General features: G+C 38.4%; 1 protein-coding gene across 5 annotated transcripts in view; it reads left to right on the top strand.

Moving 5' to 3' along the window:
- SCP2 (sterol carrier protein 2) overlaps positions 1 to 18044 on the top strand; it is a 99247-nt gene that overhangs the window by 72533 nt on the left and 8670 nt on the right. For 4 of the 5 annotated variants that reach the window (XM_081056111.1, XM_081056112.1, XM_081056113.1 and 1 more), the window contains 2 exons: positions 5335 to 5428; positions 14520 to 14649. In XM_081056111.1, coding sequence (XP_080912237.1) covers positions 5335 to 5428; positions 14520 to 14649 — 224 coding nt within the window. The remainder of the gene's footprint in view (positions 1 to 5334; positions 5429 to 14519; positions 14650 to 18044) is intronic. The other variant, XM_081056115.1, reaches the window with a different exon arrangement.

Below are 18044 nucleotides of genomic sequence, written 5' to 3'. Positions count from 1 at the left end.
CTTTTGATTTAAAGTGAGAGACATGTAACTCTTCCTTTCACTTGAACACTTGGAGTCCATTGTAGGGTTATTAATTGGCCAAATTTCAATATTGTGTCTCAGAATAGGGAGGCCAGAGGAAAGTGAGAGAGATGGCGGAGTGGCCGGTTAGTGGAACAGTCAGAACACACACAACATTTATCAATGAAGTTCACCATCTTACACGGGCACAGTTCATGGTGCCCCCCAAAAATTACAATAGTAACACCAAAGATCACTGATCACAGGTCACCATAATAAATATAATAATAATGAAAAAGTTTGAAATATTATGAGAATTACCAAAATGTGACATAGAGACACGAAGTGAGCAAATGCTGTTGGAAAAATGGCACCAGTCGATTTGCTCAACACAAGTTTGCCGCAACCCTTCAATTTGTAAAAAATGCAATTTCTGAAGCACAGTAGACCAAAATGCCGTGAAACGTAGTATGCCTGTACTTTATTTCTTTTTATAGCTGAGGATATAACAGAATCCTCTGTTATGAGGATTCTAATTTGTCCACATTTTCACTAACACTTTTTATTGTCTGCCTTTTTTATTTTAGCTCCTGGTGGGTGTGAAGTCGTATCTCACTGTGGTTTTGATTTGCATTCCCGTAATGGCTAGTGATATTGAGCATCTTTTTATTTGCTTACTGGCCATTTGTATATCTTTGGAGAAATAATCTATTCAGATCTTTTGGCCATTTTAGAATTGGGTTGTTTGTCTTTTTATCATTGAGTTGTAATGGTTCTTTTAACAGCCACCTTTTGAGGGCCTAGTGTGTATCAGGACCTTGCTTGGTGCTTCATATGTACTTTGTTTAATCCTCATAAAGCCCCAAATGGTAGGTCTTACACCTTGTTTACAGGACATTCATGATCAGAGTTACAACAACTTACCTAAAGAGAGTTTTAAATGGCAGAAATCAAGATTCCGACCTTCATCTATCTGAGTTCAAAGTTCCTGTTGTGTTGGCCACTCTGTACTTGAGATCTTTGACCTTGTTGAAGCAGTGCCTGTATTCTAGGCCTTAAAAAGGAAGTTTTCGGGAAGCATAGAGGGAATTCATACACCAAATAATTAATCTTCAAAGTCCCTCTCAATATTTTATGTCCTAGGTTTACTTCAGGAAACTTATATATAAACCAAGTTAAAAAAAAAAATCAGAATTTAGTTTCTACTAAAAGAACTTTGTATAATGAAATCATGAGGAACATCCTTTTCTGAGTTTGCCTGATTTATATTCAGTTGCCCTAGAGCAGGGCACATATCAAATAAATTGTAAGGTATGTGGGATTTTCAGAAAATATTGATAAATGTTATATATATTAACTGTTTTTTCTAATATGGATAAAAAGTTGGTTCATCATTAGCTTGAAGTGCTTTTCAAAACAAGCAAGATAAAGAGATATCTGTGACCTGTGGGAACTTGTTGTCTGACTCTGCCCCACAAATTATCAAGATATTTTGTACACTGAAAAGTGCTACTAGTATTAGTTATTATTTTATCATGTACAATTAGGAAGTGGCAAGCTTGGAGAAAGGAAAGATCATTAAAAGCTAAAGAGGTGGATCATTAATGAAATGAAATTGGCTTGTGGAGGGCTAGTCCTGGCCACTTGATTTTTGGTTGCTCTTTCAGACTTTTGACAGAGAGGACTGTGTATCATAGGTAATTCTGCTCTAAATGGAACAGGACAAAATGAAAATTTAGGTGAGGGAGAATTCAATGTAATTTTCATTCCATTTAGTTACGATTTACTAAATACTTATTATGTGCAAAGAATGGGGGATATAAAGATTATTTTTTTAAGCAAGATGTGGCATCTGCTCTTGAGAAGCTGACATTTAGTAGGGTTTCACAATAAAGGAACTTCCTGGCCTGTGTCTTGGAGATTAAAGTGGAATTTGCTAAAAGGTATTCCAGACACAGGGGCAGCACTGGCAAAGGCACAGAAGCATGAAGTAGCTTCCATGCTCAGAACGGCATGTATTTCAGCATGGTTAGAGCTTAGGTTCCAACCTAATATCCATATTCATGAATATCCATATTCATGATATTAATATGATTTCTCTGGTAGGCTCACTTTTCAACTTCTTAGATTTCCCGTACACACCCTTTTGCTCTCATTCTCAGCGGATTACTTTGCCTTATATGTTGGTGAAACATTGGAAGCCATTAGACCCAGGCTCCCTCATTTTCCATCCCAAGACCTATAAGCCTATCTAGTTGTACCCATTCGATCCTCTTTCTTTCCTTGAGTCTCCTCCTCTTCCTGTCACAGGCCACTAGATCTCATCCCCTGTCACATTCTCAGGACTTCTCTTCTTGTATCTCCTTTCCCTGGTTCACTGCCATCATCAGGCAAACATGCTGACTATGTTAATCTTAAAATAAAAACACACTTTTCTTGGTACTACACTCCCCTCCAGAGACCACTCTATTTCACTCTTCCCCTAAAACTAATGTCTCAGAAGAGCCACACTGCCTCATTCCCTCTCTTATTCACTTTTTAATTCACTATAATCTACCTTTCACCACTTCGTTAAAGTCGCTTTTGTCAAAGTCACCTGTACTCTCCATGTTGCCAAAGCCAGGAGGTACTTGACCTTTGGCCGCATTTGACATAGTTTACTCCTCCCTCCAGATTCTTTCTCCCCTCTCAGCTCCTGTGACACCAGGCTCTACTGGTTTTCCTCTTGCATCACTGGCAGCTGCTTCCCCTTCTCTCCCAGATCTCTAAATAATGGAGTTCCATAGGGTGTTGTCCTGTGCTCTCGTTTTTCTCTATAATTCTCCCAAGGTGAGCTTCTCAGTCCCCACGGATTGAAATACTTCCATTATGTTGATGATGACCTCCATTGTATCTCCATCCAGCCTGGACCTCTCCTCTGAGCTCCAGACTCTCATATCCAACTGCCTTCTTGCATCACAAATATCTCATACTTACTGTGCCTAAAATGGAACTTGATCTCCTCTACTCTTACTACATTCTTAGCAAATGACACTACTGTTCTCTGTTATTCAGGCGAAACACCTGAATCATCCTTGCCCTTTCCCCTCTGTCTTAGATCTCCCTCATTCCCAGCAGGAAGACTTATGGGTTCTATCTCCAAAATTGGTTTTGATTCCGCTGCCTTCTCTCCACCTCCACTGGCCGACTGCCTCCACTGTAGTCAGGCCACCTAACGTCTTACCTGCCTACTTCAGCAGCTCCTGACTATCTCCCCACCTCTCTTCTTGCACCTCTTTCCCTCCTCAATTCATTCAGCATACTGTGGTCAGAATACCACAAATCAAACTATTTCACTTCCCTATTTAATCATTTCTGTAGCTTCCCAGATTTCCTACTGTGGAATGCATGATCTGGTCCCAGCCTGGTTCTCTGATTTCATTTCATGTCACTCTCCCCCCACTTACTGGGCTCTAATGACACTAGTCATGTTTTACTGTCTTTTAACATACCAAGCTCTTTTCTGTCTCAGGGACTTGGCAGTTTCCTCTCTGAATAGCTAACTTTTTCTTTTAATTGGGTCTTAGCTTAAATTTAGCTGCTCAAAGATGTCACCTTGATTGCCCTACCTAAAGTAGGTGCCTCTGTTTGTTTGCTTCCTAATACTTGTAATTGTTTTGTCTGTTGACTTTCTTTTCTCCTCCATTGGAAGAATGTAGACTCAGTGAGGACAGGGATTGGTCTGACTTGTTGACTGTTACACTCCTAGTACCGTAAACATTGCTTGGCATGTAGCAAGCACTCGTTCCATATTTATGAAGGAAAGGAGAATGGGTGCGGTGGGTGGAGAAAGAGGAAAAAGAGACAGAAGGAGAGGGGGTAGAGAAAGAAAGAAGTGCTTACTGGGCAGCTACTACTTTCTTGACTCCTTCAAATCCCGCCACCAACAGCATGCTTGTAGTGTGTCAGAGGAATGATCTAACATCCTAAGATGCCCTCATCTTCCTCAGACCCCTCGAGTTTCTGTCTGTATCTAACACTGGACATTCTGGAGCCCATAACATTTATGTCTCATTTTTACCATGGGCTAGGGGCTCTGCTACTAGGTGCTTTACACACAGAATTCCATTTAATTCTGCAAAGTCTTTGGCACTCCACCTTCTTCCCTACCTCTTTACCGGAGGTACACAGAGAGGAAGTAGCTGGCTCACAATCACATAGCTAATAAGTGGAGGAAGCTCCTAGGATTCCAGCCCAGGCCTTTGTGGCTGTAAAGACTGTGTTGCTTCTGCCACATAGGCCATTTATCTATAGTGGTTCCCTACATATTAACAACCAATGGGTAAATGGTTGTTAAATTCATATCTTGTATCACAGGTAAAAAATAAATCTCAAATCCAACCTCTGCTTATTCCCCACTTCCTTATAACTCTGTTCTAATCACTATCGTCTTTTGCCTGGACTACTTCAGCAGTCTCTTAACTGGTCTCTCTGCTTCCCCACTTGTACCCTTACAGTCCCTTTTCCAGCTGACAGCCAGATTTATTACAAGTAAATTGGGTCATGCTACTCTCCAACTTACACCCTGCAGTTCTTCTCATTGTAATTAGGTTGGTGCAAAAGCAGTTGCGGTATTTGCAATTATTTTTAACCTTTTGAACTGCAATTACTTTTGCACCAACCTAATAAAACCCAACACTTAACCATGACTTATAAATCCCCGTTACCTGGGCCTGCATGTTTCTGTGCTCTTGCATCCTTCTGTTTGCTCTGCTCCAGCCACATTGGCATTCTTTTAGTTCCTTTAACTTCCAAGCTATTTTCTACCTCAAGTTCTTTGTAGAACTGGCTTCCCTTCGTAGATCTTTACGCGGCTGGCTCATTGACACAATTTAAGTATCACCTCTTCAGAGAGGCCTATCTGACTAGGCTATCTAAAATAGAACACCCAACACACAAAAATACAATTTCTCTATATCCCCTTAACCTGCCTTATTTTCTTCATAATAAGTATATTCTTTATTTTGTTGCTTGTTCTATTGTCTGTCTCCCCCACTGGCATATAAACTTCATGAGGGTAGGTTCTTTGGCTTACTGTGTTTTCAAGGACAGTGCTTAGCACCTAGTGAGAGCTCATATTTGTTGAAAAAATGGGAGGTAAAGCTTGTTTTATAAAACAGACTTTCATAAAATAAAGGCTTAATAACAATTTCCTTTGGGTAAGAGTCACAACACCTGGTTTTAGGGTTTTTGAAAATTACTACTGTGTAAATGTTGAAAAACCTAGTATCCGTATGACTCCATGGATTGAAATTGACTCTTTTTCCCAATTATTTTATTTCCCAATTCTTTTAGAACTTACCAAATTGAGGCTGCTCCAACCAGCTCTGCAGCTGATGGGTTTAAGGCAAGTCTGGTCTTTAAGGAGATTGAGAAGAAACTTGAAGAGGTAAGTAAGATTTATATAAAATACTACCAGGAGGACCATGGATGAGGCTAGAGGAAGTACATACAGATTTCAGATGTTGCCATGAAGTAGTATGAGTTGAAAATTTATACCATATTGTCAAATACTTAGTGTATTTTAGATTTCTGCAAGTTTATTATGGTACCCTTGTAATTCTGATAAGAGTGTATTTTAGAGGTGTCTAAGTCTCCAGATCTGAGTTGCATGAACTATAGTAAACTTATATTAAGGTCTTAACTTCAGAGGAAAGGCTAACCCTTGTCACACTTTTTTCCATCCTCTCTTTGTCAGGGAGATAATAATTATGGATAGAGTTCATATGTAAAGGGATTCTAATTTATTTTGGTGTAATTTTTATTTTAAATTAAAAAGATTCTACTTAGAACCATTCAAAAGACTATTTAAAGGGAACTTTTAAAGCTACCTAATATCAAAACTCCTTTTAAAAAGAAATCTTTTGTGCTTGATTTTTTTTTAAAGTAGTTCTTAATTTGTTTTTTTCTTATAAAAATGATGCTAATTTTTTAAAAGTTCACACTATACAGAAACATAAAACAGAAAAATTGGAAACATTCTGAAACGTTAGAGTTCACTAAAATGTTAACAATGGTTGACATTCTTTCAGATATCTCTTTGTGTATATGAATGTAGTTTTACATTACTAGGATCATACAATACATATTGAGTTTTTAAAATTGTACTATATATACAGATCTGTTTTTATCTATAATAATTAGTTATTGATAGATAATAATCATACTAAGGTAATCTAACAGTAACTCATTCTCCCAAAAAAGAGCTAATCTCATCAGGCAAAAGGAGATACTTACTTCGTTGTTTCAAACCTAAAGGCATCTTGGGATTTTATTATTGGTTTTAATTTTGAGACCAACAAGGCACAGTTACTGCCACAGCCACACAATTCCAGTTGCATATCTGTTAAGTTGATCAAAGTTGGCTGAAATAAAGAAAAGGATTAAGAACGATTGAGCTGTATCGTATGTATTTCACTTGTGTTAGAGCCAGTGTGAACGGCAAACATTGTGCATATCTCGTAACTCCCTTATTGTAGCACAAAGACTTCTTGATATCTAAGTTGATAGCATTGTGGGTGGGAAAACAGCTAATGTCACCAATGTGTCTTGACAAAGGACCCTGCATTTCTAGGATTTTTATACTGATCAATAACTTTGCTGATTTAGAAAAGGCCAGGACTTACAATTTTTGGCCGGCAGGTACTGGTGCAGCTGTTACAGACCTGTCCTGCCACCATCTTGTAGAAATACACCTGTGTGAAAATACCTTTTGTTTTATAACCTACTTTTTCCTCTTGACAGTCCATTCTGTGCCCATAAAGATAAGTTCTTACCATCAGTTTTAATGACCACATAGCACACGTTAGAATGTATGTACCATAATCTATTTAACTAGTCTCCTGTGATGAGCAACAGGTTGTATTTAAATTTTACAAGTAAAACAATAGTTTAATAAATTTCCTTTTGCACTCATTTTTAAGTACTTAATGCTGCCATTATCCTAGCATACTTAATTAAAGGGGGAAATTGTGGGGTAGTTGGATATGTGTGTTTTGCATTTTGATACATATTGCCAAATTATCCACCCAAAAAGGGTATTGATTTACAAACTTAATAATAATTTATGAGAGTGACTGTTTTTTCTTCATACTTTCTCCAGTGCTATGTTGGTTGGTTTAAAAAAAAAAAAATCTTTGCCAATGTAATAGGAAAAAAAATCTTGTTTTTAAAAATTTCTTTCAGTACATGCATCCACTGAAATGAAATTGCACTCTTAAGGGCTCAGCTTGAAATTTTTGTTTTTCATGTCACCAATATTTGCCTACAGAATAACCCCATAGCATAGTTACTACTGCCAGGTTGCTCCATTGTTTTCAATTTTATTCTGTCAAAAAAAAAAATCAAATAAAAATAATTAGTTTAGAGTATCTGCTATGGCTAGATGTCAATCATTGAGTACTTCATTATTGAGATTAACAAAGCAGTGCTGTTTTTATTTCACAGTCTTTTAGCTTTGCAAATGTATGCCTCTTGCTCCTATTTTAATTCTGTTCTCCTTCCATAACCTCACCTGCATGGACCTTGTCCCCTTGTTTCTTTTCTCCTTCCCACGATTGTCAGTTTCCTAAATGTTTGTAGGACTAGAAAGTGAAAGTCTTGGAATCTTTTGTTAATTCATGAATTTTCTGCCTCAGCCTGGCAAGAGATTTTATTTCCACTTTTGTCTTTGTTAGCAATACCTCATTGCCCTTCTTTGAATTCTCTTAATTTTTTGTTACTATTATGTTTAAGACAGGACCTACTCCTTGACCTTTTACCTACTCAAAAAGAAGTCCTTTTCTTCAAGCAAGGAGGCACTTAGAACTTTCTTAGTATTAATGATCTCCAGTTTCGCAACAAATGTGTATTTTCTTTCCCCTTTTAACTCTCTCCCTCTCTCTTCAATTGAAAATGTTTTATTGACCAAAGGATGTGATTTTATGAGGGTAAGTTGGTTCTCCAAAGTAATACCAAGTGCAAAATTAATCTACATTTGTTTTAAGGAAGTGGGAGGAATTTGTCTCCAAGTATGCAACTAGAATTTCTAAGTGTTTGCTGGTGTTTTCCTGCTCCAACTTGTTGGTGTCTGTCATAGCTCTATTCCTGAGGCATTGTGCAAGCAGATGGCATAAATGCACCTGGAAGTAGTCCTTGAGGGGCTGCTGGCCCCAAAGGAATCCTGGCTCTTGAGTGACCCAACACACCAGCGTATCAATCCACTCTTCTAGATTGTCTCCATAGAACCTTGAGGGATAGATAATAGATTTCAAGGAATGTGGAGAAGACTTTGAATTTTCTTTTAATTCACTTATGGTGACAAGTTGCTTTAAAAGACTAAGGTTCAGAAGTATTGATGTATCCTCCTTTGCAGTATGGTGAGGTCAAATGGAAAGAGCATTGAATGTGGAGGTAAACCAACATGGAATTGAGTGCTGGTTGTACTACTTACGAGCCATATGTCCCTGCCTGTGAGGAGACATAGAGTTCAGTGTGAAGAGAGACATGAAAAAATTTTCCCAGTGGGGGGAAAACCTGCTTTAACAAGAAACCTGGGTGCATGTGCAAAGGGCCATTAAAGTATCCAGTAGAAACCAAAAAGACTCTTCCCAGAAAGAAGAGTTAGCGTGGGAGCTGAGATTTGAATTGATGATGTTGGCGTGGGAATAGGGAATAGGAGGAGGTGAGTGACCAGAGCAGGGCATGAGCATGGCCGTGAGGCACATACGTTCCTAGAATTCAAAATGAGCAGTATTGTTAGCACATAAAGCCTGAGGAGGATTAAACAGTATCTGAAGATAACAGATAAATATCCTTCAGATTATGACGAATCTTGAATAGTACTGTATTTCCCTGAAAATAAGAGCAGGTCTTACATTAATTTTTGCTCCAAAAGACACATTAAGGCTTATTTCAGGGGATGCCTTATTTTTTCATGTACAACAATCTGCATTTATTCAATTCTTCATGTACAGAAATCTACATTTATTCAAATATAGTCATGTCATCATCTTCTGGAACATTGTCCTAACTCTCCAAATGCTGAATTCCGTCTTGAATTTCTTGCGACTCCATTTCCTGCAGAAGCATTGGCCCCAATCTCTCACGTCCAGCAGTAGAGCTCTCCTTCAGTGAGCACGTCTTGCCCATGTAGCCTGCCCATAGTGCATCGGCAACACAGTTGTCAGTGATTTCATCCCATGAATTCTTCACCCCAGTCACGGCCTCTTGCAGGCGAGTCTTCACAAAGTTTCCACGGTGATTTCTCTCCATTCTGTTTTCAATGTAGTCATTGATTTCCATGCGCAAATGGTCCTTAAATGGCTTATTTATTGCAATAACAAGAGTCTGGAGATAGGCAGCCATTCCTGCGGGAATCGTTATTTGATCTGTTCTTCTCTCTGCAAGGAAGTTCTTCGTGTCTTTAGCGCAGTGAGTGCTGGCTGAATCCCAGACTGGCAGACCTCTTTGGCCACCTTGCAAAACAAGTAGCAGCGTTAAATCGACCCTCTTCCTTATAACTGCTAGTGTGCACCAGGCTTTTTCAGTTTCAAGAACATAAATGCCTGAAACACATTCATCCTTATCTTTCTTGCCCTTAGTGATGATTAGAGGTGGGGCTTTCTTTCCATCCAGACGAATTACCAAACTACAGGTAACACGTGCAGTTTCATAACCAGTAGAGGGAATGTAGATTGACGAGGCACCCCTCTGATCAATTGTCGTTTGAGATCCTTGGCCCATAAACACTGCAGTTTCATCCATAGCAATCATGTTGGAGAATTGGTATTTAGAAAAGTCGATGCCGTCAACAAAGGACTTGAATGCAAGTGCACGTTTAATAACTTCAGTATCTTCCAGCTTTCACAGTGTTGTCGATCTTAGAGACAGCTCATATTGCTGAAGGAAGCTATCCAGCCAGTGTTGTGATGCTTTGAATTCTGGGGATGTTTCTAACTGTGGTACCACTGCAAGGGCAAATGCTTGAATATCAGCCCTGCGCACAGCCAAAGCCTTTGCTCTCCTGTCAGCAATCCATTCACAGATGATGTTTTCCAGCTCAGGAAATAATGGTTGCCGACCTGATCCACACTTGCAGTTCTTAGCATTTCCCTCATCCACCTGTTGACTGAGGTTATCGTACTCTGCTTGCCATTTTCGGACCATTTGGGGATCCAGCTTCTTTTTGCAGAAAGCTGTAAGATTCTTGCCCCAGGATTCCTCCATGATTCCTCTCTTGTACTCGATGAAATAGCTTTCTTTTTGCACTCATCTTGTCTGGGGATCAAAATACTATTCCCTGTAAATCTACCATTAAATCAAGTGTTAATTGAAGACTGACGAGACAGGAGTGGCAACAAAAATGATGACAGTTAAGAATGATGGTCCACACAAAAGCAACGAAAAATTGCAGGCACTAAAATTCAGAATATGTTTATTTCACACGAGTGCATTTAGTACGTCCGTTACAAAACACGACGTATTGAATTATGAAGATTCATATTAGACACAACCACGTCTGTTCGTAATCAAGTGCGTATGTTATTCGTGTGTTGTATCTGTACTCCGATTGGTCATTCAGCAATAAGTCTCGAGTTCATCCATGTACATAGGCGTTAACCTCTTGTGCAAAGGCACCTGCTTGGGTATTTACAAATACTGAATTATAATTTATATTATCATTTATTTTAAGTATTAATGTCAATAATATTGATTTATATTAATTATATATTAATATTTTAAATTCAATACGTCTGTCGTGTGTTGCAATGGACGTACTAAATGCATCCATCTAGCTGACAATCTTAACTGGGGCTTATTTTTGGTGTAGGGCTTATATTACGAGCATCCTGAAAAATGGTAGAGCTTATTTTCCAGTTAGGTCTTATTTTGGGAGAAATAATGATATGTAAAGACAGACTTAATCCTGTAGACTGTGGGAAGCCATTTAAGAAATCCATACCTGAAAGTGTTAAGTGGATTATGTAAGGGTTAGATGGGTTATGTTAGATGGATTACTTGGCAGCAGGATAGAGAGTAGTCTGAAGGATTCTTAATCTTTATGAGCCTCAATTGTTTTTTCTGCTCAATGAGCTAATATCAATACCTGTCTAACTACTTAGAGAGTTTTATGAAGATTAAAGAAAAAATGTATATAAAAGCACTTGAAAACTTTATCTCCCTCCATCCATTTTTATTGTTGTTTGTAATTTTTTCTTAAGTTAACTTAAAATAATTTGAGTGAAATCTTTTAAGGAAAGCAAAAGTAAGAGAATTTCCCTTTCAGTTAAATCTGATAGTCATTTTGGTTTCTTGATAAAGCTATAAAATATTGGTAGTTGATTTCAGGACACCCACGTGTAAGAATTGCCTCCATGACGGTCGAGATAAATAGTCCTAGACTAAATATTTTTAGAATAGCTTATTTGGAGTCCTAAGACCTATGGTTGATTCTAAATAGGTTCAGGTATGTTATCTATGTATAAGAAAAATATTGACACACCACTATGATGACTAAAATAAAAAAGACAAATGAAAGTGAGGATGTGGAGAAATTGGAATCTTCCTTCATTGCTAGCAGGATTGTAGTATGGTGTATCCACTTTAAAAAACAGTGTTCCTCAAAAGTTAAACACCTCCTTAGGACTGCAGTTTCACTTCTAAATACATACCCAAGAGAAATTAGAGCCTATGTCCATGTAAAAACTTGCACACAAATGTTCACAGCAGTATTGTTCATAGTAGTAAAAAAGAAGAAACAACCATCAACTGATGAATGGCTAAACAAAATGTGCTATATCCATACAATAGAATATTACTTGGCCATAACAAAGAATGAATTACTGATACATGCTTCAACCTGAATGAACCTTAGAAACATTACGCTAAGTGAAAGAAGCCAGTCACAACAGACCATAAATTGTATGAGTCCATTTATATGGAGTGTCCAAAATAAGCTAATACACAGAGACAGAAAGTAGATTAGTGGTTGCCAGAGTCTAGCAGGAGGGGAGAATAAGAGTGGAGGGGTGGTCCTAATAAGCATATGTTTCTTTTCTGGGTGGTGAGACCATTCTAAAATTAGAGAGTGGTGTTGGTTGCACAACTCTGAATATACTGAAATACCACTGAATTGTATACTTTAAAAGGGTAAATTTTATAGTATGTAAATGATATCTTAATAAAACTTATAAAACAAACAAAACACAACAAAAGTAACTTTGACTAGGCTCTCTGCATACATAGAAACAGAGGTTAGTATCTGATGTCAGCTTATGTAAATTCCTCAGGGATAATAATTTTTTGAGTACTCAGGCACTTATCATAGTGCCTGAACATAGTAAACACTTAAATCTTTATTGAAGGAATGAATATTATGATACCAAATGGAAGAATCGTGAATATAAATTATTATAGGGATGTAAGGCTGAAATAAAGAAGGTGGGAAACAAAAACTATTAGAAATGATAAGAGAACTCAAAATATAGCCAGTTCCAAAATAAATAAAGATTTATGTATTTTCTATATATTTGCAGGAATCCAGTCATAAAACATTGAAGAATATATTATTAGTAAGAGTAATATAAAAATACCTAACAATAAACTAAGAAATATATAAAAGCCAATGTGAGAAACAAAATGACAAAACATTGCTATGGGGCATCAAAGGAAACTTGAAGATACACTATATTTATGGATGGGAAGACTTAATATTATAAAAATACTGCTGCTTTCCCAAACAGATACATATATTTTTGATAACCCCATCCAAATGCAACAGTGTTTTGGGGAGAACTAATTAAATGATTATAGTATATATCTGGAGGGGGGAAAAACATTCAAACAAATCCAAGAATAGCCAAGAATATTTGGAAGAGAGGAATTATGATGGGGATTTACTATACTAAAGAGTAAAGTACATTATAAAGCCATAATAGTGGTACAGGAGTAGCAGACAGATCATAGAGGGGGGAAAATGCTAACATTTATTGAGCAATTACTCTGTGCTTTATGGGCATTTACATAATTTAAATCTCATACAACTCTGAGCTATATAACTCTACTGTTATTATCCCCATTTCACAGATAAGAAAACTGAGATTCAGAGAGGTTTAGTAACTTGCCTAGGGTTATATAAGTATGTGGCAGAGCAGGAATTCAAACCTATGCTGATTCCAGATTCAGTGTTCTTAATTAGCAGAGTTTTAATTCTAGGAATTTAATCTTAAATAAATGAGGCTATATAAAAATATTTAGATATACAAATGTTGCTCACAGCAGTTATAAGAGCCAGAAGTTAGAACTAATCTAAATATCAAGTAACAGGGTATTGGTTAAATACTTCTACTGCGAAAGACTATATGTGGTCATTTAAAATTATGTAGAAGAATATTTAGGGACATAGTAATGAGAATAATTAATATTAAACAGGAAAGTGGATTACAAACCAGTATATACAATATAATGCCATTTTAAAAATGTATATGCAGAGAGGGAAAAAGGGCATTTATTCTAAAATATTTTCTCTGAGTGATGAAATTATGAATTATTTGTATTTTTTTTGCTTATCGATATTTGAATTTTTCCACATTACAATGTGTTTTCTTTGTAAAAAAGAATATTGCATAAAATTATGTGGTTTTGCTTTATTTTTTTTTTACAAGGTGTGTGAGGTGGTTATCATTTCTTCATCCTGCCAGCTGGCTTAGCTTCTCCTCTGTGCTCCTTTAGTCCCCTGTGCTTTTCTTTACCTCAGTATATTGTCACAGTCATCACAGTGTATTATCACTTGCCCCTGTAACTCCTACTCTATAGTCTTGGTGCTTAGAACAATGTCTGGTGCCAGTCATTGTTTCAGTCAGCATTTTGGTAAGGAAAGGTGAAGCAGAGTGGGGATGGAGGGGAGCAGAGGGAGAATGGAAACCCCCTACAGAGATATGTATCTGAGGTTATTTTTCCAGCTGTGTTCTTCAAGATCCAAAAGTAAGTGGTAGATGGTATATTATTGTATAATTCTTTATAATAATCCAGAAAATGGGTTGAACAACAACAAAAAAGATTTTGATCTCAGAACCACTTATCTTTAAGTGCTGATTGTGGGAAGCCAGAAATAATGTAAAGGAATTTACCTGTAAAAAAAAGGGGGGGGGGAGAGTGGGGGTTTGTACATTTAGGGACACCAGAGTGAATCTTTCAGAAATTATTGAGATACATGAAGGCTATTTCAGTGAAAAATGCTGTTGCGCCACCTCCCATGCCCCTTTTCCTTCCACCAGTTGTGTCCAAAAAGCCATTTTTAAACAGAAGATTTGGCGATGAGGGAGTTTTTGCCTGGTTGCCCTTCAGACTTTTCTGAGTAAAAGATCCTAAGGGAGCTTGAGAACTGCCTGCTGGTCCAGCTGCTCACGTCATGTATCTTATGTAAACATTTAATTTGATTGGAGAAAAAAGCCAGAGAAATGAACGTAATATAATTCCCAATGTTATTTTTTCCTTTCCAGGAGGGGGAACAGTTTGTGAAGAAAATCGGTGGTATTTTTGCCTTCAAGGTGAAGGATGGCCCTGGGGGTAAAGAAGCCACATGGGTGGTGGATGTGAAAAACGGCAAAGGATCGGTGCATCCTAACTCAGGTCAGTGCAGTAATGACGTTATTTATAGGAACTGAGAGGTTCACAAAGGAAAATGGGAGCCTGCCCTGGTGTTCCCAGAACAGGCTGGCTTTCGGACCTTGTTAAAGAACTAGTGAACCCTTCGGAATAGGAACAGGTCACAGCGACCTCCTCCCAGAGGCTGGGAGGCTCTATCACAGAGTCACCAATGTTAGGCTTTGGAATTAGACAAACTTGGGTTAAGGGTCCTGGCCTTACCACTCAAAGATTCTGTCCTTGAATAAATCATTTAACTTCTCTGAGCCTCAGTTCTCTCATCTGTACATGAGAATAATAAGTGGTACCTATTTCACAGGGTTGATGGGAGGAGTAAGAGAATTATCTTTTAATCTGTAAAGCACATGGTTCAAGTGTGTGGCCATGTGGCTTGAAAGACGTGTCTACTATATTCACTATCTCTGCTTCCTCTCATCCCAATCTTGCTCGAACCCATTCTAGTCAGCTTTTGTCCTTATCACTATTCCGCTGTTCTTGCAATGGTCACCACTGATGATGTTCTTAAAGTCAGTGGTTAATTCCCAGCCCTCATGATAATATTATTATTCCAGGCTTTCCTCTTACCTACTCTTTCTTGGCCTCTCTTCCTGTTTTTCCTCATCCGCAAATTTCTGAACATTGGAGTGCTCCAAGGCCAGTTCTGGCTACTGGGGATCTCATCTAGTCTCATGCTTTTCAAAACTACCTCTGCACTCATGACTCCCGGATATCATCAGTGTGGACCCAGTCACTGAACTCCAAGGGGTCGAGCCAGCTGCTTCATTGACAAGTGTACTTGGATACTTAATAGATATCCCAAAGCTAATGTGTACAACTGAATTCCTGGTCTTCCTCCCGCTCCCCTGTAATTATGTACTCTCACTGTCTTCCCCATCTCGGTAAATTGGTCTTCTATCTCACCAGTTCTCAGTCCAAAAGCCTTGAAGTCATCATTGGCGCCTCTTTTTCTCACACTCTACAGTCTAATCCATCAGCAAATTCTGTCCTTCTCTTCTACTACATCTTTGGCCTGAGTTCCCATCATTTTTTTGTCTGATCTCCATGTTTCTAACCTTGCTCCCTACAGATTCTTCACACACCAACTGGAGTGGTTATTTTAAAACTTAAATCAGATTGTCACCCTTCTCTGCCAAAAACCGTCCAATGGCTGTCAGCTCACTCAGAATAAAAGCCAGAGTTCTTACAATGGCACCCCATGATTTGGCCCCAGTATTCTCTTCCTCACTTTGCTTCCTAACTGGCCTCCTTGCTATTGCTTGAACATGGAGTGTTTCAGGGGCTTTCTACTTTGTTCCCTCTGCATGGAATTGTCTTCCCTCAGATATCCTCATCACTTGTTCTCTCATTTCCTTTGGATCTTTGTCCAAATGTCACCTTGTCAGGAAGCCCTTCCCTAACCACACTTTAAAAATCACACCCCCGTTACCATTCCCTGTTTTTCTCTATGGTACTTACCGCCATCTGATATACCATATAATATTTTACTTACTTATTTACTTATTGCTCAGCTCCCCCTCTTGAATTGTAAGCTGCACGATGAAGGCAGAGCTTTTTGCCTGTTAGGTTCACTGCTGCATTCCCAATGCCTAGAATAGTACCTGACATGGGGTAGGCCTTCAGTAAAATCAAGAGCATAAAAATGAACAATAGAATGAATGAGTGATGCTTAGTAAGCATTCAGTAAGGGTTAGTGACATTGTGTATTATGTTCCTCTTGTTGGAGAGAGCCTAGTGCGACGAAGAAACGTGACGGATGAGAACCAGCTTTTTGGAGGGCTTAAAATACCACGCTTTGAACTTTGAAAGTGATTTAATATGTAATCAAGCCGTTAGAGCTTTTTAAGAAGAAAAGTGAAAGTCAGAGCTGTGTTTTAGAGGATGAAGCTGACGCATTGGACTTGATGAATTAGGAAGGGAGAAATCAGAGGCAGAGAGAGCAATTAGGAGGATGGAGGTTGCCCCTGTTTAAGTGAGCAGAAAGGGTAGCCTGAGTGCTGGCAGTGAGAAAAAAGGATGTTGTTACAGGGTCACTGCCAAGGAAATTTGGGCTGAAGTTGATGGACCCAGGAAGCTGTTTGGTAATATAGGAGGTCTGTCAGGAATGGTCGAGCTGGTCACTGATACATCGTTGAGGGTCCTCCTGGAAGAGAGGTTGGCATCAGGAGCCCAGGTAGAAGGAAGGTGAGCCGTAGCAAGGAGGGATTGACACGTCTTCCTCTGAGAGGGTACATAAATGTTCAGGGGCATTTTGAAGTAGAATGAAGGTTGGCAATGCTTCTGAAATCAACTTTAGAGCTTGGAGACAGGAGAAAATGTTAAGAGCAGTGTTACATGCGCTGTTGAATAAGGAGTCAACTAGAGATTCATGAAGGAAAAGCTGAGCAGTAGTAAGGGTGTCTGTCTGGTGTGCACAGGATAGAGTTGTTGTGGAAAAGTTCCGGAATTATATGTAGACTTTTTTTTTTCCTCAAAATGAGTGAACCGAAAAATAACTATGTTTGCCTTCTATGAGCTGCCACTCGAATGTGGTATGTGAAGAAAAACTAAGTGCTTCCTCTAGATTCTAGCTTTTAGAAATAAAAAGAACTTTTGGGAAATAGTGCCAGTTTTTTAAATAACTGAAGATTAATAGTTACTTCAGGGTTATATTCTGATATGCCCAGGCAGATGTTAAGGTGATTTAAAATCTTTTTCTACTGTTTCGCTATTGGCGTATGTTTGTCATGAAAGAGAATATGCTGATGGAAAGCTATTGCGTAATTTTAGAAAAACCTTGTTCCCTGCATATGGACTCTGGCAATGAGCTCTCCCCACATTAGATGCCCCATCCCAGACCTGAAGGGATTTTTACCCTGGGGCAGGGTAATTTCTGCTGAAACTGACACTTGTTGGCAGCCAGGAGTGGCGCTGAAATATGGACTTACCCAGTAAAAGCCACCACTGGAAATTGCCAGCTCCTTTTACATCAGCCAACAAATGACCATTTGTTAGAGATTAGCTACGTTAAAGCATTAATAACCTGTCCTAGTTTGAACTGGCATCTTAAAGAGAATTGCTAGTTCTTTTGGCATGTACATAGTGTTGAGAGATTTACTGTTAACGAAGTAAGATTTACTTAAATGTATTTCATTTGCTTATATTCTAAGAGTTTGGTAATGATTATACTTTAGATTTTGTGCATTTTCCATCTTTTTTTTCCTGCCTAGGTGCCTTTTAGTACCTTCCCCATGAATTCAGCCCCTCCCTCATCTCCTTTGAAACCAACTCACATAGCATATCTAGGAAGCCACTTTGATTAATCCGACATGACATTATTCTTTCATTCCTTTATTCTTCCTTTTCAGCACTTACTTGAGTTC

The sequence above is a fragment of the Rhinolophus hipposideros genome (genome assembly GCF_964194185.1).
Source record: "Rhinolophus hipposideros genome assembly, chromosome: 8".
NCBI lineage: Eukaryota > Metazoa > Chordata > Mammalia > Chiroptera > Rhinolophidae > Rhinolophus > Rhinolophus hipposideros.
This window is presented reverse-complemented; position numbering and strand designations above follow the sequence as displayed.